At 45.1% G+C, this 24131-nt stretch overlaps 1 protein-coding gene across 2 annotated transcripts in view; it reads left to right on the top strand.

Annotated features, from left to right (window-relative positions):
• Positions 1–17674, top strand: part of NDRG1 (N-myc downstream regulated 1) — a 432144-nt gene extending 414470 nt beyond the window's left edge. Inside the window, exons 15-16 of one of the 2 annotated variants that reach the window (XM_069621660.1) lie at positions 3100–3151; positions 15570–17674. In XM_069621660.1, the coding sequence (XP_069477761.1) occupies positions 3100–3151; positions 15570–15820 (303 nt within the window). In that variant the 3' untranslated portion in view covers positions 15821–17674. The remainder of the gene's footprint in view (positions 1–3099; positions 3152–15569) is intronic. The other variant, XM_069621661.1, reaches the window with a different exon arrangement.
• The last annotated feature ends 6457 nt before the right edge of the window (positions 17675–24131 follow it).

The following is a 24131-nucleotide window of genomic DNA, read 5'->3' as shown; positions in this document are numbered from 1 at the left end:
CGTTTGCCTGCCGGTGCCTGATTGGCCTTCTGCAGTTGCAGTTGGCCAGTGGGGGCTCTCCTGGATGTCATGTGGTCGCCTTCTTGGCAAGGAGGAGGTTGGCGGCCATGTTGAAGCAGGAACACCTCATGTGCAAAACTCCACAGCCCTTTGTCTTCCTCCTTGCCTGAATATGGACAAATCCCAGTGTGGGTCTGGCTGTCCTGATTGGACAACCAGACCGCCTGTTAGGCAAGATTGTATTCAGTACCCTTTGGGTGCACTAAAATAACCCTGACCTCCTAGCAATAGGGACCGAACCTTTGGTATAAGTCTGAACTACACAGGTTGGTAGTGTGGCTGAGCAGCCAGGCTTGTCTCAAGAGGGGTCAATGTGAGCAGTAATGTTGTGACAGTTTCACCACACAGTTATCCAAATAAACACTTATGTCCAAGGTTTCTTGATAAAACAATTATTAATTTATTTCAAAGTCAGTTATATAAGTCTTTTTCAGAAAGAGAGCAACACATGGAACACTTAAATATACTTCAAAACACGCTTAGTTTCTCTAAATCAGTTGATACCCATTGCGGATGGCACACAGACACATCCTACACCCTTATATTACTTAAATAGCTAGGCCACTGAGGACATTGATTTATCACTGGTACATTTAGAGCAATACTGAATTTGGTGAAAAAGATAGAATAGAGGAGTAAAACAAAGGTTAACAAATTCATAAACAGGTAAGTACTTTTAACAACCTTTCAAAGCAGAGTAAAAGTAACCCTTTCCTGGGGGAAAGGCCAAAGCATAAAGTCAGAGGTAACACAAGTCACTCAGGGAGCCAGGACAGTTAGTTGCACAATGTCAGGGAGAGCTGAAGATCTTCTTTGCAGGTAGGTAAAAAGTCTTGCACAATGTAGAAAATTGAACACTTGAAGGGCCACAAGCTGAGAGGCTTGAGTGGGGCAAAGCTTTAGCAACTCTGCAAGGTAACCAAGACCGGTCTCAACTGAAAACAAGTATGGCCTCACAACAAGAGGTAAGTTCTCTACATTACCTCTGGTTAGAAGAAATGGTTCCAGCTGACTTCTGTTCCTGTACAGATCTGCAGATCCTGTTGTTCCTGAGCCTCATTCACGGGGAGAAGAGGGAGGACGTCTGGGGACTCCTGCTCTGCAATGGGATGGTCAGCGGCAGCAATGGGAAAACTTCAATTCAGCAGTCCTTCAGTGTTTCAGCTCCTCGCGTCTGACAGAAAATAGCAACACAGCTGTTCTCGGATACCACTTCAGACTTTGCTTGCTTCTGGGGTCCAGCACTCTGTTGTGGCTCAGGCTTGGTCAGTCCTGCATCAGGGATGTCTGGAGGGGATTCCTAGTACTCGGGTCTGACTTATAAGCAACACACCCAATCTGGTGTTCCTCTCCCTGACGCTTTGGTTCCAACAGCAGCAGTGGAAATGCCATCAGCTTCGAGAGGATGTCCAGGCGGGCTTACTTTGGAGTCGATTGGTCCCACCAACTGAAAGGGAGAAGTCGTCCTTGCAGGGCTTCTCTAGTCGGGGTGAATTTGGGGCTTTAGCACAGCAGCAGGGTTTCACCGGGAAAACCAACTGTCCAGGAGTTGCTACAGGTGCCTCTTCCAAGTTCTCCTGATTACTTCGTCCAGTGGTTGACTCTGCCTTCCTAGCCAAAAAGCCTCACCTTTTATGCAGGTTTCTCCCAGTCATTCCAGCCTAGCGGTGAATCACGCAGCAGGGTGGCTGTCCTTGCCGGACAGCCAGCCAATCACCTTTGGGTGCATTCCTGTAACCAAGACGATTAAGCACAATGAGTTTCAGGCACCTCCCTCTTTCCCTGTGCTATCTAACCCAGAGTCTGTGGTTCTAACTGTCCCTTTAGAAGTCCTACATCAGTCACTTGTATAGTTGGTAAAGCTCTAACCTTGACTCCTTGTGAGATTTTAAAAAAATTACATGGGTATTACTGCCATCCAAAAATACGTTACCAGAGTTACTGCTTATCTCAATCTGTGTTTCACTGATCTTGAAAGCACCTGTAATTGAATATTGCAAAAGTAGTTATAGGTTTTTACTGTACCTGGAATAAGTGTTCCACTATTCACAAAGTATATTGTCCAGTTGACTGATTATGTGATTTGACAGTCACTGTACAACTGGTAGGGTCTACTGCCCTTGCATTGCTGAATGTAATTGTGAAAGTGACCATTGGTTTTTACTCCCCAAGAATAGGTGTGACCTATACTGAATGTGTATGAAAAGGTTTTGACTTCTCTACAACTGTTAGTTGTTCCAAATAAGGTTTATTCTTTGGTTTGTGTACCTTCAAGTATAGTGTTGTGTTTTTATAATTGTGAATTCATCTGTTAGTACTTATTTACCCCTAGAATTATCGGGGCCTACCTGCATTTAAATAAATCCTTTATTTTTGCATAGTGTTTCTTTGGACCATTTGCATTAAGATTTCAGTTGTACTGATTCTACAGCCCTCTCTCCCTCCTAAAATAAGCCTGGCTGCTCTGTCTACGCTACCATGTACTCGGGTGGTACAGCCTTATACTAAGATTGGAGTCTTGTACTGCCTCAGTTGAATGGTTTTGATGAAGTTGGGTAGAACTTCAGATAAACTGTCCTAACGGAGTGTGATGGTGAAGGGGATGTCGGTGATCTGCTGAAGATGAATTTGGGGTCTTTGACCACCTGTTGCAGTCAGTGGTTTGAATTGTTTGATCCAGGTTGAGGCAATAGGATCTGTGGAGGATTTTGTAAATAGATTAAAATCTTCACTCAGAAGAAATGAGTAGATTTCTCAATCCCAGTGAAGGGGACATTGGTTAATATCCCTGAAATCCTCCTCCGCTGACCACCAGGCAAGACTGGAAAATACGTTTTAAATTCATATACCTCTATCACAAATGTGTATACCATATTTCTATTAACTATTTCGTTTAAAGGGTGTCCTCCATAGCCGTCCAACAGATAATTATGCACACGAAGTTGAATTATCGAATTTGAAAAACAAAATGAGCACAGATGGAATAATATAATGTAAATTATTAGTAAATCTATTTTAATCAACAATGTTCTCTTCCAGCCAGCAAAACTTGCAGAAGCATTCAAATATTTCGTGCAAGGCATGGGATACAGTAAGTACATGTGGTAGCCCTAATGTTGTATCTCTTGTCAACTTTAAGCAATAGAAGTAAAATGCGGTGCCGTTTAACCATACAGAAGTCGGCCCACTTGTAATGTTCTGTGATGTTTCTTTATTCTTTTCAGAGATGCAGTTTTATAGCAGTAGGTTTCCTAATAATTGTACTTTTCTTGACATGTGCCTTAGCATTTTCGATTGAGATTCAATGCTTCAAAAAATGCAAAAAGGCTGACGTCTTTTTATTTCATGAGCATCTTTTGATCAGCAGTCCTGGTTCAGATATATTGGGTGGAGAGCGCTAGCCTATATCCAACTTAGACATTAATGGAGAAACACCAATTCATAGATTTTGGATAATCATTTATGAAATTACTTGTATAATAAAAAAGAAAATAATGTCCTCTGTCCAAATCTAATTCTACCTGACCCTACCACTAATAAAACCAACTTAAGCAAGACCGGGGGATGGCTTAATTCTCCTGGTATTCGGTTATCTGCTGGTAGTCTTTTTATATCAATGTCTCCTTTTGTTGCTTGTTTACTAACACTATCTTCTATAATAGTCTCTTGATACTCTTGATATCTCGTTAATTCTTGTAGCTCTTCCACAATATTGTTGGGGCTTGTACTCTCCTTAGTGATATTTGTGACAACTGTCCTTGTGATACTTCCTCACACTCTTATTTGAATATTTCAAACTCTGTTAATCCAGGCTTTCTCAGCATGAATGTGGTTTGATCCACTTTGGTATCTATCCCCTCCTGGGTTTTCTCTCAGTAACTATCATGTTCACTTGATGGTCTTATCTCCTCTTTTATTACAGGATTTCATGGCATACTTTCTCCATTCTTTACTTTTGGACTTGTATTTTCCCTTCTTTCATTGGTCTTTGTTCCCAGTCTTTACTTCCCACACATGCTTCTCTTTATATGCTTTGCACGGTTCGTTTAACTCCTCATTATTACTGGGACGAGTTGTCATCTTTAATGTTGCTCCAGCAGCCAAATGCTTCTCCTGTACTCCCTGTTACCTCTTTATGCAGGGGGACGTTGCAGGGCATGCAAATTCACTTGGGTAATTGCTCTTTGGTGTTCACCTTCTCGTTCCTTGGTTTCACTAATCTCCTGTTCCCGGCATCTCCTCTGACTGCTACCGCACACAGACGCTGGTGTTGGGAAGCTGTTAGCGCTCCCTCCTCTGATGGTCTCAGCGTGGTTCATTGGGCGTCCTGCCCATTGCGATGTGGACATGGTCCTGCCGCCACCTGGTACAGGATTCCGCTCTCCTGGTTCACAATGAAGTCTCCATTGTGGGATGGGCCGGGCCTCTGGCGTATCAGACTGGCATTATTTGCCTTCCCTGAAGTTGCCGGCTCATCTTGGTGCTGCCTCTCTAAGGTGTGATCATGTCAAAGTGCTTCCCCTGCTTCTCCTGGGTACTCCGGTCATCTCAGTTAAGTACACATCTCTTCTTAAAGCAACATATTTTCCTTTATCAGGCTGCCTTGGTTCAACATTGCCTTCAGCCATATATGCAAATTAGTCTTCATTGCAGATAGCCCCATATATGCTACTATGGTGTGTGGTTTAGGGAGTTCCTCACAGGAACGGTAGTCCTTGTTCCCTAATGGTAGTCTCGCCCAGGTAGGTCCCACTTGTCCAGACCCCTAGGGAGCGTCTTGCTGAGTGGGCTCACCACCCTAGCCTCAAAGGGGGAGGTTCCTTCCTGGGGAGAACAGATGAATACTGCGATTTGTCACAATCCATTACAAGAATAAATCACTTGGCTCTTGGTAATGTTCTTTAAGATGTATGTTCCACCCAAGGATTCCTCATGCACCCACCCTGCCCCTCGTTTGGCCGATAGCTAGTACACTGTGGTTCTGCAATCCCTCCACCTCAGAGTGCTAGGGGAAAAAGAGTGGAACTAAGGTACCGGAGTGCAGCACCTCGTGTCCAGTGGGGTGTGTAGAGGCATCAGGCAGAGCCGACAGAGCTGCACTGCTATCCTTGGTGACAGAAATGTTTCAGATGAGCTACTGCGCTGCATGATGGATATCAAAGATGATGAATCCATGGGAGGAACATGTATCAGAAAGAACATTACTGAGAGGGAACGCACCATTAAGAAGCTGGATGTGAGACATCCAGATGGAGGGAGAAAGGGCAAGGGCAAGGGCCCGCTTGCTGCTTACACAACCTCTCCTCAGTCCTAGCTACAGCATTGCTGTATGCCAACCCCACTTCAGCGGCCTCATCTGATTCTGCTTGGATCTTCGTCAAGCAAAGCCATTCAAAAGGTATGGAGAGAGATTGCTGATTTTCTTCTGCATTACAGCAGACCACTTTCACGGCTGGTGTAACGAAGCAAAACTAGTAGCTCAGGATCTCTTGGCATCTTCCGTAACACGTATTGCTGCAGCTACCCATGGCATCTTCTTAGGGGCATACATGAAACGGTAGATGTAAATGCCTTCTACCAAGTTCACGACCAATGTGCAGGTGCTGATTTTTAATTTCCCTTTGACTGCAGAATTGTTCCATTTGTCCATAGATAAAACAGTTCCCAAGAAGGCTAGTTCGCTAACTGCAAAACCACTAGTGATCCTCTTGAAGCCTAAAACTAAACCTTGTAGCCAATCTCGAGGTACATCTAAGAGCAGGCCCACATATTTCAGAGGTTTCTGATGATTCCAGGTGAGGAGACAGGCCAAATGAGAAAATGCCTGGCATGCACAAGCAACTGAGAACTGTACCTTAATGTGGTAACTCGCCACCTCTCCCTCAGCCTCTGATGGAGAGAAATAATGATTGTGGCATCCCGGTCCATGGCACCCACGTTTCAGGCAGACCTGCTCTGCACTCTGAGCACTGGAGGCATTTTATGAAAACTCCTTTGCTTCTTTCAGCGGTTTCTGCAGGATTGCACCTCAGTCTTCCCTCTCCCTTCCTGCCTCTATCCCCAGCACTGCTCAAGGAGGTTGCGCAGTCAATGGCATACTAAATAAAAAAAGCTGCCCCTTTAGTTTGGGAGGAGGGGATACTACTCCAGGATCTTTGCAGTTCCGAAGGAGAGCCAGGCATGCCGGCGAGTAGTGTTAAAGTATGCAGATTCTAGAGTCCAATGGTGGGGTCATGCTTCGTTGCTTGGACCTGAAGGATGCATACCTATGTTGCAATTTGGCAATCTCATCTGCAATTTCTATGCCTCAGACCTTTTTGAATAGTGTGCTACCATTTGATCTCTGCTCTTCACCAATATTATGAAAACTTTTGCATATTTGCTGAGGAACAATGGCTGTCATGTTTAGCCATACCGAGGCGACTGGCTGATCAGAGCCAATCTGGCAGAAGACAAAACACACTGCAGGTTCTTATCAGCACCCATTTTGACTTGCGGTTTTCAGTCAACCTGAACGTCAGAATTGACTCATGACTCGAGCCTTGATGTTCATAGACTTCAGGTGAGACACCTTATGGGAGCGGGTTTTAAATTGATTGCTTTTCTCATCTGATGGATATCCTCATCCAGCTCTGGTGCTCGGAAACTTTCTACAGGGGCATAGTAGACCGCAACTCGGCCGTCGATCCATCTTGCTCGATAGTCTGCTCCGGGTGTGACGTTGGGTGTCATATAAATACCACATCACTACGCCACATGCTTCAATTCCTTTTTTCAGCACGCTTGCACACTGCATCGGGAACACAACTTTGAGTCTTTGACGTTTCTTGACAAAAAGTGGTCTATTTTCTTCAAAACCCCTACCGCAATGTCTACTTGCCAGATTTCGGGCTTCACGAGATGTCCCGACTGCCAGGCCAAAATCTCGATGGCCGACCCCCACGACATTTTTCTGTGAAGCTTTGGAGCGAGTCACAACATGGAGGCCTGTGCGTCGTGCTCAAATGCAGTCCAAACCCCTACGTGAGAAACTTGCTTTGGGCTGGCCCTCTTAGTCACCGGCTCAGTCACTCGTCCAGTCTTCTGAGGCCGAGATGGAGCATACCACCCCCAAAAAGGGGAAAGGAAAGCATTGCCGAAAAACTGAGAAGCGGTCATATTCGAGAAGCCTTCCTCGCGAAAGAAGCAATGTCACTGCCATCGACACATGTCTAGCTTGTCGGAAAGAGGTAAGCCCTCGGCTGGGCCAACCACTAGGGAAGAGTGGGAAAGTTTTTAAAGTCTGAAATGCTTGAAATGTTTTCAAACGAAACTACTTGAGGTGCAGTTCCCCCCCCCCACCCCCGCCAGATCAGCAAGCTTTGGCAGCAAAAGGCGCTTGGTGGTACCGACTCCACGCTAGCCAATACATTGACGCCAACAAAGGCGCGTAAAATGCCATTGGCTGTTCATCGCAAGGCTGACCATGCATCATCAAAGCCTTCCTCTGCACCGAAATTCCTTCTATCAGCGCCAACAGTCCCACTGGCACAAAAAGATATTTTATCTGTGCCCAAAACCTACCCATCCGCATCTGCAGAGAAAGCCTCGGCGCAGTCTGTGATGGTTCCTTCTTGCCATTGTCGAGGTCTAGATTATTTGACTCCATGCAGTCAATCTTCAGCATTGATCAGCTCGGCGCCCAAGGGGACGTTGACCCATCTATTCTGGCACCAAGCCGATTTATTAGCTCTTGCCCGGGTATTACAAGATGCCAATGGCCTGATACTTCTCCGGTCCTTGAGTCCCAGGAGGGTCGGCTGCAAACTCCTGCATAATTTAGGGCCTTGGTTGAAAAGGTGGTAGGAACCCTTGGTTTAAAGTCTTCTGCCACACCCCTTCAAGTGTCCGAATATCAAGATTCAGTACAAAGGTCATACAGTTAAGCATAATATGCCCTTTAACTCTGCTATATCAATCCCCCTTATCCTCCTTATGGCAGCATCCCTGCACAACCCCCCCCCCCTGTAAGCTCCAATTTCATGGGGGAAGTGTAGGCCGGCAAGAGGAGACCCTTCTTTCCTTGCTACACAGCCTTCTCCATATGAGCTTGTTATGCACGTTGCCACAATTACCACCAGACATGCGGGATCCACATCCGATCTACCTCCAAATAGAGAATGAAAAAAATTGGACGCAATGGCAAAGTAGGTTACTACTTCTGGCAGCATGGCGCTCAAAGCCACCAATGTAGCCTGCGGATGTGCAAAATACTCCTTTTGGTTTGTGGAAATCTGTGCAGCATGCAGCTCAGTACATCCCCGAAGGTGCAATTTGGGATGGATGTTTACAGCTGGTGGAGGATGGAAAGGAGGTAGTCAAGCAGTTGTTGCAGACTGACCTGGCACACTGCATTTGTTTGTTTTATTCACTTCTAATGTGCACCAAACCCGAAGGTAGCCGGGCGCAGCAGTACAAAAAATGCCAAGCTTAAGTTACAGGGTAGGGTCATAGGTTACATACAGAATACAATATATTACAGGTAGATGGCAATTACAGTTTACAACAGGCATAGTGAGTACAAAGTACAATGAGGGCAGTATATGTACAGGCTCAAAATGGACATTAGCCAGATGGGCAAAGTCTGGAAGTCCATAAGAGCAAAAATAGGCAGAACAGTTATGTCTATACTGGGTTCCCATGAGGACGAGTAGGCGCTGGTGGGCTAATCATTGGCAGACCACAGCTGATTAATGTTGTTAGATCGAAATTTCGGAAAGGGCTGCTCCTCACGTAAAGGGTGATGCAGCGAGTTCCATAATTGGGCCACTCGAACCTGGAAGCTGCTTCCCCCACCTTAGTTAGCCTAAATCTTGGTATGATGAGGCTATTGGCATTTGAGGTTCTAGCTGGGCGTGTATGGTTTCTTTTTGTGAGTTTGTTAGTGAGATAGCTCGTGTGGCATTGTTCAGGCTTTGCGTACAAGGGATGCTACTTTTAAATGGATTTTATTTAGGTTAGACAGCCAGTTGTTTTGGCGCCTGATTTTTGAAATATGCGATCTTTTGGAGACACCGGGGGCAGCTTCCAGGGCTTTATTTTGTAAAATTTGAATTCGATGTGTGATGGATTTATTGGTTCCAATGTAGAGGGTATTACAATAGTCTAGCCTGACGAGGATTAATGCTCTCGCTAAGATAAGGCAGTTGTCAGAGAGAAAGCGTTTGCCTGCTCTAATGAGCTTACATGTGTAAGCGGAGGCCGATGCCAGAGACTTTACCTGTTTGTTGAAAGAGAGGGTGGCATCCAGATAGAAGCCAAGTGTCTCCACCTCTTTAGACACCTTGATGATATTACCATCAATCTCAAATGAGGTGTATTCCTGGCTTATTTTTTTGAGGTTGGAATGAGTTCCAAGGATAAGCTCTTTTATCATCATTCAGGCATAGACCGTGGGTTGCCATCCATGCCTGGATGATATAAACCCCATTTACCAAGGCCAAATCCTTATCATAATCCCCGGAAAGTGGGAGGAGAATGTGGGTATCTGCATAGTTAGTGTAGGTGATACCGAGAAGATCCAGATAATCAAAAAGGGGCTTAGTAAATATGTTGTATAGGGTGGGGGAGACTCACTATCCCTGAGGCACTCAACACAGGATGGGGATCGGGTTAGCTGCTGTCGACAGAACACCCTCATGGTCCTGTCACTAAAAAAGGATTCAATCCAAGTTATGGCCTCTCTGGAGAAATGTGCGGAAGAGTCTAAGTGGTTGCAAAGTACCCCATGGTCCACGAGGTCAAATGCCACCGAGAGGTGCAACAGCAGGAGGAGATCAATTTTTCCTTTATCTCTTAGATCATCTATTTGTGCCTTCAAATCAATGAGGGCAGTCTCTGTGCCATGTTGGGGACGGAATCATGATTGGCGCTCTCCTAAGAGTTTGTGTTGTCCCAGAAAACCTTGGATTTGATTATAAGCGATCTTATCCAGGATTTTAAGCAGAAGGGGAACTGTCGTGATAGAACGGTAGTTTGTGGGTCTAGCGTTTGCTTTTTGAGCAGTGTTAGTACCCAAGATTGTTTTAGATTGGTGGGCACAGTGCCGGGCGTGAATGAGGAGTTGACAAGTTTTGCAATCAATGGAGAAAGATCCCTAGCCGCATCTTTTATGAGCTGGGCAGGGCAGGTGTCACCCTGACAGTTTGAAGGTTTGAGAGAGAGGATGACTTTCTCCACCTCAAGGATGGAAGTTTTAGATAACATAATTCATGCATCTGGGTCCTGTTCCTTGGGAGCACGGTCTATAATTGGGTTGTAAGTCTTGGGTGGTTGTGTGAGGGTGGCTTTTCTTTTGCTATTTTCATTTGGAGTAAGGAGATTTTATTTGATTGTGCTTGTTGAATATCAACAGCATTGGCTGTTGAGTGGGGTCAGCAGTAGTTAGGCTTGTCTGCTCATGTTTAAAAACCTCTGGCTTCTCCCCAAATATTCAGAACTCACTACTGAACATGCCCTTTGAGGGAGATTTGCTTTTTGGACAAAAAGCTGATAACTCTTTGGAAAAGCACAAGGAGTGTAAAGTTACCGCTAAATTGCTGGGCCAAGCATGCCTTCAGCTTTGCCTCAAGAAGCAGAGGCTACAGATGGTATGTACCATATGGCAGGAAGTTGCAGCTTAGGCATGGGCAGAGGCATTTCTCGTGTCCCGGAAGGGGCAGAAGGGCCTCTAGAGGCCAGCAGGCAGTAGTGGGGATGACCCAGCTTCCTAAGCCGCTTTGATTTCCCCTCCCACAAATTACCGGTTGAATGGTTGGCAGGACATTAGCCCCAGTGGCAGCAAATTCCCTCTGATACCTGAGCCCTGCAGTTGATTCTGGGGTTATTGTCGGCCCTTTTTAAGAAAAGCACTAGGCAGACCCCCATTGCCTCCCAACCAACCATGACGGGAGGTCCTGGAAGAACTGAGAGCCCTGTTGTTGAAGGGTACCGTGGAAGAGGTACCTCCCGAAGAGAGGATCAGGCAGGTATTCCCACGATTTCCTGGTGCCCAAGAAAGGAGTAGGTCTGTCCCATTTTGGACCTCCGGGCGTTCCCGAGGAAAGACAAATTCAGGATGGTGACATTGAGGGAAATTCTCCACAACCTCTAACTTCAGGACTGTAGACCTACAGGATGCTTATTTCCATGTGCCAATACATTACAAGTACAGTAAGTTCCTAAGGTACCTCATAGAGGACAAGCACCATCACTTCAAGCTGCTTCCCTTTGGGTTGACCTCCGCTCCAAGGGTCTTCACCAAGCTCATGGTGGTTGTTGTGGCTCACCTCCAGAGATCCAGGGTCCATGTATTTCCTTACCTGAACGACTGGCTGATCCGGGGTAAGTCAGCAGGGAAAGTTTGATCTCATCTAGACGGCACATGCCTACTACTGCACAGGCTAGGCTTCTCCCTGAAAATGAAGACCCATCTGATGCCAGTCCAAAGGCTCCCCTTCATCGGAGTAGTCTTAAACCCTCGGGTAGGGAAAGTCTTCCCTCCCGAGGAGAGCGCTGACAACCTAGCACAGATAGTACATTGTTCCAGACCCATGTCACCTTACCAGCGGCTTCTTTCCTCCGCCTCTTAGGTCTCGTGACCTCCTGTATTTTTCTAGTGCCAGAGGCCAGACTGCGCATGAGATCCCTTCAGTGGCTCCTAAGGGACCAGTGATCTCAGTACCTGGGAGTGCTCACGGATCCTGTGTCCAACCAAGTGGTCCCCGACCTCGACTGGTGGGGCAACCACAGCAATTTTATGACGGGGAACTCTTCTGGCCTCCGGCCCGAGTGGTCACGGATGCGTGTCTGAAGGGTTGGGGTTCTCACTGCGAGAACTTGCAGGTGAGTGGTCTTTGATCTATGAGAGAAGCCAGGTGGCATATCAACAGGCTGAAGTTGCGGGCCATCCGATTAGCCCTGCGGGTGTTCACGCCATCTCTCAAGGGGCAGCATGTCCCAATTCTAATGGACAACACAGTGGCAATACATGCAAGTTTGTGTGTACTCCCATCCCCTCTGCACAGAGGAGGTGCAGCTGTGTTTCTGGTTACTGGAGAACCAGGTTTCGGCGTTTCAGCTGATGTGGACAGAGAACTCTGTGGTGGATGCTCTGAGCAGGCAGAGTAAGGACTCGCACAAGTGGGGAGTGTGCCAGGAAGTCCTAGAGGAGGTCTGCACTCGCTGGGGTACCCCAATAGTGGATCTGTTCACAACAGAGTCCAATAGGAAGTGCGAATAGTTTTGCTCGTGGAAATTCCCAGCAAAAGGTGCAGTATGGGACGTGTTGCTGGTGGACTGGACCTTCCCTCTCCACTTCATGCGCCTGCTGATTCCCGACATTCCTCGGGTTCTCATGAGGTTGAAGAGATTTCGAGCAGCCATGATCTTAATCACTCAGGACTGGGCAAGGAATGCAGTAATCCAAACTCTTGTATCTGTCCACCTCACTGGTTGCCTCAGCGTCCAGATCTCCTAACCCAGTCAGGTTGGGTGTTTCACTGAGATTCCCTCAACCTACATGCGTGGCTCTTGAGTGGATGAGATATGACTGGAACCTCTGAGGAGGTACTCGAGGTGTTGGCTGCACGCAGACCATCTACAGGATCGCTGTACATGTGCAGGTGGACAAGATTTGAGGCATGGTGCAGGGAATGAGAGATTGAACCCCATCTCTTGCCCCACCTTCTCAATTCGTTTCTGCCAATCCCTTTGTCCCAGATTGGAACCATAACCTGGTCTTGACATACTTGATGGTGGCTTGATGTTCAAAAGTTCCCTAGAAAATCAGGAAGGAAGGACTCTTCCCTTCCCCTAGAATACTATGCAATGTTCCAGCACTCAAACTTTCTAACAATCCAAGTTGATTGTTGGGTATAGGTTCCTTTGTGGAAAACCTGGTATACCTTCCAACTAGGAATCCTAATTCTCCTTAGTTACAGGTTTCTGTAGAATGCATTGTATACTCTATCGGATTCCCAGTTTTTCATTATGCAGTTTCACTTTCCCAAGACCTGGTATACTAACTTGCCAGGTATTTAACAGTTATCAATCTGTCTGGTATGCTCTCCTGCCAGGACCTTGCCAGACCTGAATAGTTTTCCTTGTCTCCAGTATTGGGTCCTGACCCTTCTCTCGACACTTGACAAGATTATTCCAATGACCTAGGGCATTTTCCTTGGAGCAGTTCCTTTTCCAGAGGACAACTGAGGCAGACCAGCAACTACTTCTTACGAGTGGGAACTCGGCCAAGAAGCACTAAGCAAGATCGTTCTGAAGTGGGGCATCCAGAAGTCAACATTATTGCCATGGAGGAGAACTCCAAATATCCCCTCTCTGCCTCCTAGACAGACAATGGCGAGGCATCCTTAGAGGATGCATTTCTGATTCCAAGGCACCATCTATGGGGAAATGCCTTACCTCCAATTCTCCTTATCCAAGGGGCTGTTCAGAGAATTACTGGGGTATTCTGATTGCTCCTCATTGGCTATCAAGGGTGTGGTTCTCGGGTCAACCCATCTGTAACCTCAGTTACAGATGGGGTGTCTTCTCCTATTAACACAACAGAAAGGTTTGGTGATCCATCCGGCTCCAGACAAACTTGCCCTCTCAGCTTGGTTTCTGAAGAGCCCACGTTAGGACATCTTGGTCTACCTCACCAAAATGTGAAAATAATTCAAAAGGCTTGCAAAGACTCTATTAAAGATCAATACAAGAGCAAGGGGGCTCGTTTCTGCTATTCGGCTAAAGACAATCAAGTCAAACCCCTTTCATTCTCTCTGGATTATGTACTATGCTTTTCCATTTAATCTGCTCATACAGGAGTGCAGGTGGACACATGCCGTACCTGCCTAGCAACTATCGGAGCCTGTAGAAACTCAGACACATTGCTGTTATCCTCAGCTAACCCAGTGGTCAAACATTAGCAAGGATCAAACCTCATCCAGTGTGGGATCTTAATGTGGTTCTAGCAGCGCTCAATCACAAGCCTTTTGGGCCAATGTCTTCATCAGATATTAGGTTAGTCACTTGCAAAACCACCCTCTTGGTGGCGGTAACCTCCACTTGCAGAGTTGGTGAAATCCAAGCTCTCAGCCACTGAACCATACACAGTATTCCACAAGGACAAGGTGGTTCTTAGAACACACCCAGCATTTCTTCCTACGGTCGTTTCTGCATTCCATCTTCATCAGGAAATTGTGCTCCCCACATTCTGTCCCGATCCCACATCAGAGGTGGACACGGTTCTACATTGTCTAGATGTGCGGAGCACACTTACATTTTTCTTTAGACAGAACCAAAGAATTTCGGAAATCTGCTGCTCCTATTGTTACCTTTGGAGGATCCTCTACGGGTTCCCAGGCATCCAAAGCACCCATAGCAAGGTGGATTGTAACAGCAATTTCAGAAGTCTACAGACTCCAGAAAAAGCCCCCTGCAGTGGGTATATATTCCCATGAATTAAGAGCTGAAGCAGCGGTGGTGGCTTACCAGTGGGAAGTGCCTTAACATGTAATCAGTAATGCAGTAACCTGGGTACCCCATCTGTCTTTTCTAAATGTACTGCCTAGATACTAGTGCCAAGTCAGATGGAGCATTTGGGCAGGCAGTGCTGAAAAATGTTTGCTTACAGTTCATAAGTGCATTAGTTTCCGCCCCAACCCAGCTTGAATAGTGTTGTAATAGCCCATGCAGTATGGAGGAAAGGGGATGGGATGAAGGAGTAATTCTAAATTGCTTACAGTATTGACTGAAGTACTCCTAGTCCAAAATCCCCATTCCTCCATACAACCTCTTCATCTCACTATAAAAAAGTTGCCAATATGGACAGTCTAGTGTCCAGTACTACAATGGAGACCGAGATGAGGTGCGCCTGAAGCCTGCCTCTCCACGCTGTACATTTAAAGGTGAAAAGCACATTGTTGTGGGACAAAATGGTTCCTGTACCGGCCCTGTATGGGGACTCGCATGCCGTATGGAGGAAAGGGGACTATGAACTAGGAGTAATTCAGTCACTACAGTGAGTAACTTTTTATTTTTCTTACACCAGAAGTGCATTTACAGCTGCAACTAAGCCATTAGCTCCCAGCAGACTGCTTAGAAATAAGTCAAGCCAACATGTGATGTTACTGCTTGATAGAGCTAGCCCAGAGATCCAAGGAAGGTGTGTTTTGGGTGTGGAGAAACGGGTAATGCTTTGGAATGACCATAGCCATCGTCAGTTATTGGGTGGGTAACTAACCAGACACCCCCATACCATGAGCCCTCCTCCTTACATGTCATTTCCCTCCGAACTGTACCTAAATGCAATATTTTTGCCTAAAAATGTCACACTGCCAAACCCACTGAGGAGACTTTCCACTGGCATTTTACCCTACAAATCGCCTTATTTTTAATGTGAACGCTTGAGCTGACCATTTCCAAATTAAATTATTTATCTTTTGATGTGTATCAATTTGCATTTTGATAAACCGAAGTATTCTTAATTTCAGTGCCTGCTGCCAGTATGACCCGACTTATGAGATCACGCACTGCATCTGGATCTAGTGTAACATCCATGGAAGGTAACAGAAGTCGATCACAAACTGGAGAGGGCACAAGAAGTCGTTCTCACACTGGCGAAGGCAACCGAAGCAGAACCCATACTGCTGATGGAAATAGAAGTCGTACAAACTCAAACCTCAACATCACTCCCAACTCTGGCAGCAATTCTGCTTCAAAATCCATGGAGGTGTCATGCTGAAGCAAAATCCAAAGTACTTATATTTCATTAATAACTTAGTAACTGCCCACCTTGCATTGCTGCTTAGGTTCTTTTTCGGTCCTTTTTGTTAGATTCACAAGGTCCAAATAATTGCTTGTCTACCCTTTGATAACAATGTGCATTTTAATGGATGCCTCGAGTTTACCATTCACCAACAAATGACACATTTTAGATTTCCAAATTTGTTACACTAAATCTGTTTAAAACTGACAGTACATAGCGGCCATAGAGGTCTAATCTACAGTTGGCTCCTTTCTTACGCTGACTTATCTAACAATTGCTGATTTTCTCTAAGGAGCAATGCATTATGGTTAATTTTTAAGTTATGAAAAAGATAATATGCTTGAGTTTCCGGCTCACTTGTATATACTTAATTCTAAAATAAAGTTTGTTCTTTTTCTAATTCAATAGTATACAGGAATATTTTCTATATTGGCTATATATATTTGTACATTATTATAAAATGGGTAATTAAAAGTTGATTTATTTTTGAACAAAATGAAAATATCTTTGCAATAAGATGTCTAAATAAATCCATGCATTGAATGTGCATTTCTTTAAAAAAAAGTTGTGAATTCAGTTGACCATGTTCTTTTGGCATCACTCAGTTTTCATCAGAGACATTGTTTCCAACTACACCTAACAGTAATTGTAATGACTCCTCTCTGACTTAAATATTTCCAGTTTAAGAATTGTACTTGGCATACTCAATATGTTAATATGGAGAAATGGGTTATTGATGCATCAGCCATCAATTTCTTAAAGGAACATGCAAATATGTTTAAGTATTTTTGAAAAATAGTTTGACTAGAAAGGTAGAAAGAATTTTGGCAAATTTTTAAAGTTACTAATGTGGATTATTGACATGTTGGTAAATTATAAGGTTGACGATACGGAAACAAGAAATGGTAAGTAAATTTAAGAAAGAACTGGTTTAGTTTTTGTACTCCAAGAAATGGCCTTGGACATTGTCAATTTAATATTGAAGGATAGAGGGTAGGATTGAGGTTGGGGGGGACATTTGGCAGGAAGTGTACAGATAGTATAGTTATTTATGGATAAAAAGGAATAAGGGGCAGTTAGGAAAATGAATGGTTAACAAGGATTCATCTTACATAAAACACTGGGAAGCAAATAAAAAACACAAAAGGAATGAACAGAGGTTAAGAGAAAAATGTAAGTAACTTAAAGTTGAAAAAGAACTTGAAAGTTGTCATAGGGAGAACAGGGACAACACATTCAAATAAACAGTGGCAATTTGGCTTTTTAAAACAAAATTTGTCATAACACTGAATCCTCAAAGAAATTTAAACATTTAGGATATAACAGACAATTGAAAATGTGTAAGAAATCTCTAAATGCCACACTAAGTTTACATGACTGGCAGTATATTTTAAAGTGCTTAGATCTACAGTTATGTTTATATTTTAAATTGCTAGATGAACTGCAATTTAATTGATTATGAAGCACTTTTTATAGTCACCTTTGTAACTAAGCATAACTTGATATCGTACTAACAATTGAAAGCATTTGAGTAACCATTTCATATAATGCAAACACTGATATATTAGGAAAAATAGAGTTATTAAACATATTATTCTAAATTTCTGTAAATAAAATGGCAATGCAAACTGCGTATTTCAGGTTTATTCGGAGCTCCAAATATTGGGACTATTTTTACAGTATAACTTAGTTGCACCTCAGTAGATTGAGTTTTGTTCTGTGTAAGGAATAGATGGAGTGAGACAGCACTAAAAAGTTGGCATTGATATTCATCCGTTTAACTGTTCATGAGTTATTTGTATTTCTTACAGAAATAAATGTCTATCTTGGGAGAGTTGTCTTGTGTAATTTATGAAGTAGTCATTACTTGAAACTAGTTTACTTCCTTTGCACTCGGACAAAATCACCCCATTCCTGTTCTCCTTTATGTGAAAGTAAATTGTGTTTGTGAAGTAGCATAGTTAGATACCTGAAAACATTTCAACTCCAAGGTATGATAGGACATCTGAACATCCTGGTTTGGTGTGAATTAAGTTGGATTCACGGTTGTTAAACTCCTATCAAACTGCCAAACATCGGTGCAGCATTACAGCAGAAGAGAAGACTGCCTATGAGGTGGTCTTAAACTAGGTACCCCTGGGCACATATGTACACTAAACTTGCATAATGTGCCATTCAGGTGTCTAAACATAGGGTATGTGACATCTGATCCAGAGTGTATGTATAATGCTAGGAGAAGAGAAAGATTGGAACATGTGGAGCATTGACGAGAAGAACATTGTGCCGCTACCACTTCTCTTTTTAAGGGGAAATCGACTCGAAAATCAAAGCAGTCCTCCTTACATACTCAAGCATTCATTCCAAGACACTGCTATGTAATTTGACAATAATTTGCACATTATGGCCTCAGGTTGCTTCCATAACTCAGCGCCTCCATATGCTGTTACATTACTCCATCACTTCATCCCACAGATTGCTCATCTTCCGCCTCCATTTGTGGATTTGTTACATGGTCATGAAGGCTGCAGGTGCAGAATGTGATACAGCGGACTCATCTCTTTATATTTCCAATGCTTGTCAGACTATGTAGACCCACATGCAGAGTATACTCTGCCAACTAATGGTTCTTCTGAAGTATACTTTTAAAGTAAGGTGTCCACAGGGCCATTCCTGTCATTCTGTTCCTTTGCAAGTCCCCATGGTGCCCTACATGTTGACATTCCCAGATTGTTTTTGTCTGCAATTGGTGTGGTTGTGTGAGTAAAGGCAGAGAGATGAACATCAAAGAAAGATTGCAAAATCACTGTACCAATGCTATACTCCCACTTACTGACTTCTGCTACATGTGGTGATTTCACTTTGATAGGGACAATTCCAAGGGGATTTCTTTAGTCAATGAGGCCGACCCCGATTTCCATTGAATTTCACATTTTTAACATCAAATGGAGCAGGCATACTTTGAAAGTGTGCGACCATTGTTTGCCACAGGGGAATGATGAGGCTTCCTGCTCAGTGTGTCAAATATTCAAACTGAAGACGCAGATAGAAGTGCTAAAAGATGGACCATGTACTGCATGGAAAATGTTGAAACCCCATTCACTGAGGAACCAGTAGGCACGACTGCAAATGGATATCTCCAGAGAGAATTATTGACTCCCTCACAGTTGGTTCTTGGCTCAAAATGGTCCACCAGACTGAAGATCTATGAGACCTCACAGGGTGACCTCAAACCTACCACCCACATGCAATTAAGACCCATGCTAAGCTCAAGCCATGCTTAAGACCTATGCTACAGTTTCCTTCAGCACTGATGTATATCCCAGAAATGGTGACAGAGCCTGTGGACCAATACCTAGTGATGGCTTCAAATGCTGCAAGACACCTTTACAGCATATTGTTTAGCAGACGCAAACATCTTCAAACATCTTCAAAAAGTGCATCAAACGCTGTAAGGCTGTCACGCCACCTTCACCTTTCAAGAAACAGGGTGCCAACAAAGCCCCAACAGCCATGCAGGCTGTGATAAAAGGTGCTGTCAGGGAGTTGAGGAAGGATTGTACTGAAGCCCCATCTCAAGCAAGCTACCCCACTCGGTCCCAAAAGTTGCTCCAAACACTATTGGAAGCCCCACAAACCATTAATGCCATAGCGAAATATTTAGCCCAGAGTTCACAACATGCCCTAGTACAATAAGCATTTTTTTACAAGGTTTAAAGGGTTGTGATAAACTGTCTTCTCTGAGGGTGAGGAGATGTAGAAGAGGTTGAAATAGAAGATGAAGAAGAGTAGGAAGACATTGAAGAGTGAAAATGGGCCATTAACACACACTAGTTTGGGGGCACATTTTTGTGATAATTATTTTTGAGTCTACAGAACAGGGAATAAAGCCTACAAAGGAAACACAGACAACATTTGAGGCTCCCTCAGATAATCCAAATTAGACTGCAAGGCTATTTTATATCCACCCAGTTGACCTCATTGACAAGGGGGAAGGTGAGGAAACCTTCGATAACCAGCTTGTCGTCCGGAGGCAAACCAGGAGAAAAGACAGGCGCTCAAAAGGTGTCATGAAGTTGGATCATCTCCACCTACCTTAATGCTATGACATACTCCTTTAGGCAAGAAAGCCACAGTCCTAATTTTGCTACTTTAATACATGGAAAAGATTTGTGATCTGGTGCACCTATTCCATCATGCCAGTTTAATTTTTAGAAGCAGGCATTTTCACTTACTTCTATTTGCCACATGCAGGGTTAGTCTACAATTACTGCTAGGTTCACTTGGTATCATTGGCAGAATACAGCAGCTGGTGGAAAGTGCTGTTCTTGAACATATGTATGGAAGGGGTAAAACCTATATATTCATTTGTGGCACACCAAGCTCCAGGATGGGACCTTGACGGGTAGCGGAAGTGACATCAAATGAAGACTCCACCCCGAAGTGATGGAATAGGACCTTTCACCCCTCCACAAAACAGGAAGTGGTATCACATAGCATTGTGCCTAAGTACACTAACAAAAAGTATGATTACGATATCACTGAAATGTAATTTCTGATGCTTGTTAATCTGCTTAGAACCACATTCTGTGCTTATAGTCCGACATCCAGTGGTAACCGCAGAGTATTGCATCTTGTCCTTCGAGAATCGAAAGGGGACGTAGACATGGGCGTGCCTGTAACACTATTCCTAACGTGACGTGTAGTGTACCCAAAAACCCTCACGCGTCGAGGTTTCTCAGATTGTTTTTTTTTCGCCCAGCTATCTGGTCGCCCTAATGCGGAGCTCTTCATAAAATATTGCGTTATTGTTATTTTTCTCAACCTTTGGTTGTTTTCATTCTCATTGTTACTCCCTTTGATGGCTGATTCCTGAGCCACCGCCGAAGATTGCTGACTATGGAATTTCGATGGCTGTTGATCCGGTTGGCGCTGCTGACCAGGTGGCCGGGCCCTCTGGCTGGGCTTTACAGTAGGGAGAGTAGGGTCGGGGTGGTCATATTCTTTCAAGAATGTCTTTCCTTTTCCCCTCTCTTTGTTCCCTTGGGTTTGTCATCGCTAGCACGATCCTGCGCTATGGACAGGAATCCATTTAGATTTTGCCTTTACTGTAAGGCGAAATACCCGTGGGAAGACCAGCACCGTTGGTGCAACAATTATCTTCCCTTCGACCGCAACGAGTGGCCTGAACAGCAAGTAAACTCCGACGGCCTAACTCATAAGGACCGCCATTTGAAGCGGTGGGTGGACTATGGTATGTCACAAGCTGAAAGTAATTCCCCCGCCACAGCTGCCGAGTGTGGCGAAGGGATTAGCGATGACCAAGGCTCCACTTTGCAGGCCATTAACCTTACAGCAGAAAGTTCCCGCTCTGCAGCGTCCGTCCCAAGCCCCGATGGGCATGTCTTGAATCATGCAGTGGGGACGATACATCCCGGCGACACTGATGTACCCAATTCCCACATTAAGCACACAACCCACATGGTTCTGCTTCGGCGGTCAAGTCAAAGTGCTCCAAAGCACCAACGGGCATGTCAGCTACTTCGGTGGTGCCCGCTGATCCTCCTGATCGGCTGCTCTCCCCAAAACCGCATCAGCAGCATGGGTCCGGGCATTCCAAAAGTAAGGGCGCTAGCACCAAATCACATGCGGCCATCGACATGCATCAGAAGAAAGCTGTGACGCCACTTAAGGCCCAGTGGTGCCGAAATCCACTGCGCAGCCACTGGCTTAACCGTTGCCCCTCCCCCCCCTGAAGCCCCGAGCATCAGCCATAGTATCACGAGGATCGCTTTGGCGGTTAAACAAAAGGAACTGTCGAAACAGACGTCAAAACAGAATGGCCTAAAGACGCCTCACAACGCCCGGAACCTCAAAGGGTACTCTGAAAGACCTGTGTCTTTATCCAAGACTTTGGAAGGAAAATCTCCCTTCCTCCCCTGGACACCTCTGGTTCATCATCGACTAGGGAGAAGTTTGATGGGTGCATGAACAGACTGGAGAAACTTGTTGAATTATCGGGAGGTTTTCTCCCGAGAGGCCTTGTGAGGAACTTCCTTTTACGCCTATGGCCAAGTTTGAAAGGACTTACGAGGATCCTCATGAACATAATGTTTTTGACCTTACAGATGACGAGGTTGTTAGGCGGAAACCTGTGCAGTTCCCTCTGGGACCACTGCAAAAGATTTAGGACTACAGGTGTTTGGCAGTAAACCCACTTGGTAGCAGTCTGTACCACACAGATTCACTTGGTAGCTGTGGCTGAGCAGTCAGACTTCCCTCAAGAAGAGTTAGGCAGTATGTGGAGTATACAAAATAGGGCAACTCACACAGTAGAACAAGCAAACACGGACAAGGCTTCGGTGTAAAGATATATAGTTATTTATTTATGAAAACACACTGGCACTAATACGGTAAACACTTCAAGCACAATTACTATAAGAAAAATCAATCCCCCTAACAATAGTTCGACAAGTCTAGGTTCAACGGCACCACTTATTTGCAGACAGAGGTGAATGTTTTAACCTAGATGGCACTCTAGTATTCGTTAGGACGGGAGAGAAAAGGCAGGGTATGAAATTAACTGGGTACCAACACTTTTACGAACAAATGCAAGGCAAGTAAGGCAGGGTCTACTGTAGATCGCAAAGTTCAGAGGCCAGGCCCACTCGGAGAGAGGCAAGGCGATGTGTCCAAAAAAGTATCACAGTGGAAATGCACTTTGAGTCTTTGTCACAAATTGTTATTGAAAGATTGGACCAGTTCAGAACAGAAAGATGAGAAAGCTTGGAGGCGACCCAAAGGAGAGGCGAGGATTCAGACACCTCACGCTAACCGACACAAGGGAAGCCAGGCGGACACTGTACCTTGTTTGTGGAGAGACAGCTCCGGCGGGGGCAGTTGTTCCTGGTGGTGGATGCACGTCGGGTCTTTGCCAAGAGAAGAAATGATCTCGTCGTCGAAGGAAAGTGGAAGATCGTTGCACCACCAGGGAAGAGACCAGCCGCGGAGTGCTCGATCACAAGGCACTACCTTTTGGTCACGGTACAGGGGTAGTGGCTATGCGGTTGCCGGGGTGCTCTGCACGGGCAATTCGACCACTATGTCCGGGAACGAAGAAAAAGCAAAGGGGACTGGTTGTTCCCACCAGTCAGGGGAAGAGACTCTCCGGCGGGGAGATCTCCTATGTCGTCGGGCAGTGGTGAGTCGATTCAGCAGGGCTCCACCGGAGATGTCGTTGTTGCAGGTCGGCTCAGCTTTACCCTCGTCAGATTCTTAGGTCCTGTGGCGACTTCTTAAGATCCAGTCCAAAAAGCCCTGCTTTTATGCAGAAAACCCCCATTCATTCAGCCTAGCTGTCACTCAAAACACGCTAAGTGGTGAGCAGGGTGGCTCACCACTTGGGCCAATCACACCAGAGTGAGACTTGAGTTGGCAAGGCAACTCAGTCCAGGGTGCCTAAACCCCCTCCCACACCCCCTGTGGTACCCAGACAGAATGGCACCACTTTGGAGGGCCTCTGTGTAGAGGCCCGCCAAAAGTGGAACAAAGGGCTCAACCTTTGGTTTAGGAGTCACAGAGACGAACACAGACGCCATTTTCCAAACCGAGTTCTGGCAGAAAATACCAACCGATAGATTTATTTAAGATAAATAAACCAGTGGTATGTTGGAGATTAACAAGAAAAAGTATTCTCCTCCAACAATGGGAAGAATCCCATAGGGTTATATCCGGGGTTGAATATAACAAGTAGTTTCCACTGCCACCAGCCAAAACTCGACGAGGGGGGACGGGACAGTGCCCCCTCGAATAACAGACCCAGGAGTAATCGAATTACCCCTACTAGTACATCCACAATAGGATGGTTTGTACTAGTTCTGTTAGTAAATTTAGGTCTAGCAAAGCCAATGGTGACTTTACATGCCCGGGGAGACAGTAGTCAGTCCCCGGGTATGGAGTCTATGATGGAGGTCCGCTAGGACGCCCCAGTGCTACAGCACGGAGGGTGCAGTGTAACACACATAGAAAAACATATGAGACCCTATGGAGTAAAAGAGCCCATAGCCCATAGAACACATTGACATTCAAAGGAATTACACACATTCATGTCCAAGAGTGGGAGAAAGTCTCACTCTTGGCAGGATGGAAAAAAAACCTCCAAAAATCCAGCAAAGCTGCTGGGGAACTGCACAGGTTTCCGCCTAACAGAGGTGTCTATCAATACCTTTTATACAGTATGATGGTACCTTTGGGGACCCTATGGATGATCCTGCTGATTATATGCACAATT

This window comes from Ambystoma mexicanum, chromosome 5q (assembly GCF_040938575.1).
Source record: "Ambystoma mexicanum isolate Mex_15411 chromosome 5q, UKY_AmexF1_1, whole genome shotgun sequence".
Lineage (NCBI taxonomy): Eukaryota > Metazoa > Chordata > Amphibia > Caudata > Ambystomatidae > Ambystoma > Ambystoma mexicanum.
The sequence above is the reverse complement of the archived record's forward strand: the minus strand, read 5'-3'. Positions and strand labels throughout refer to the sequence as shown.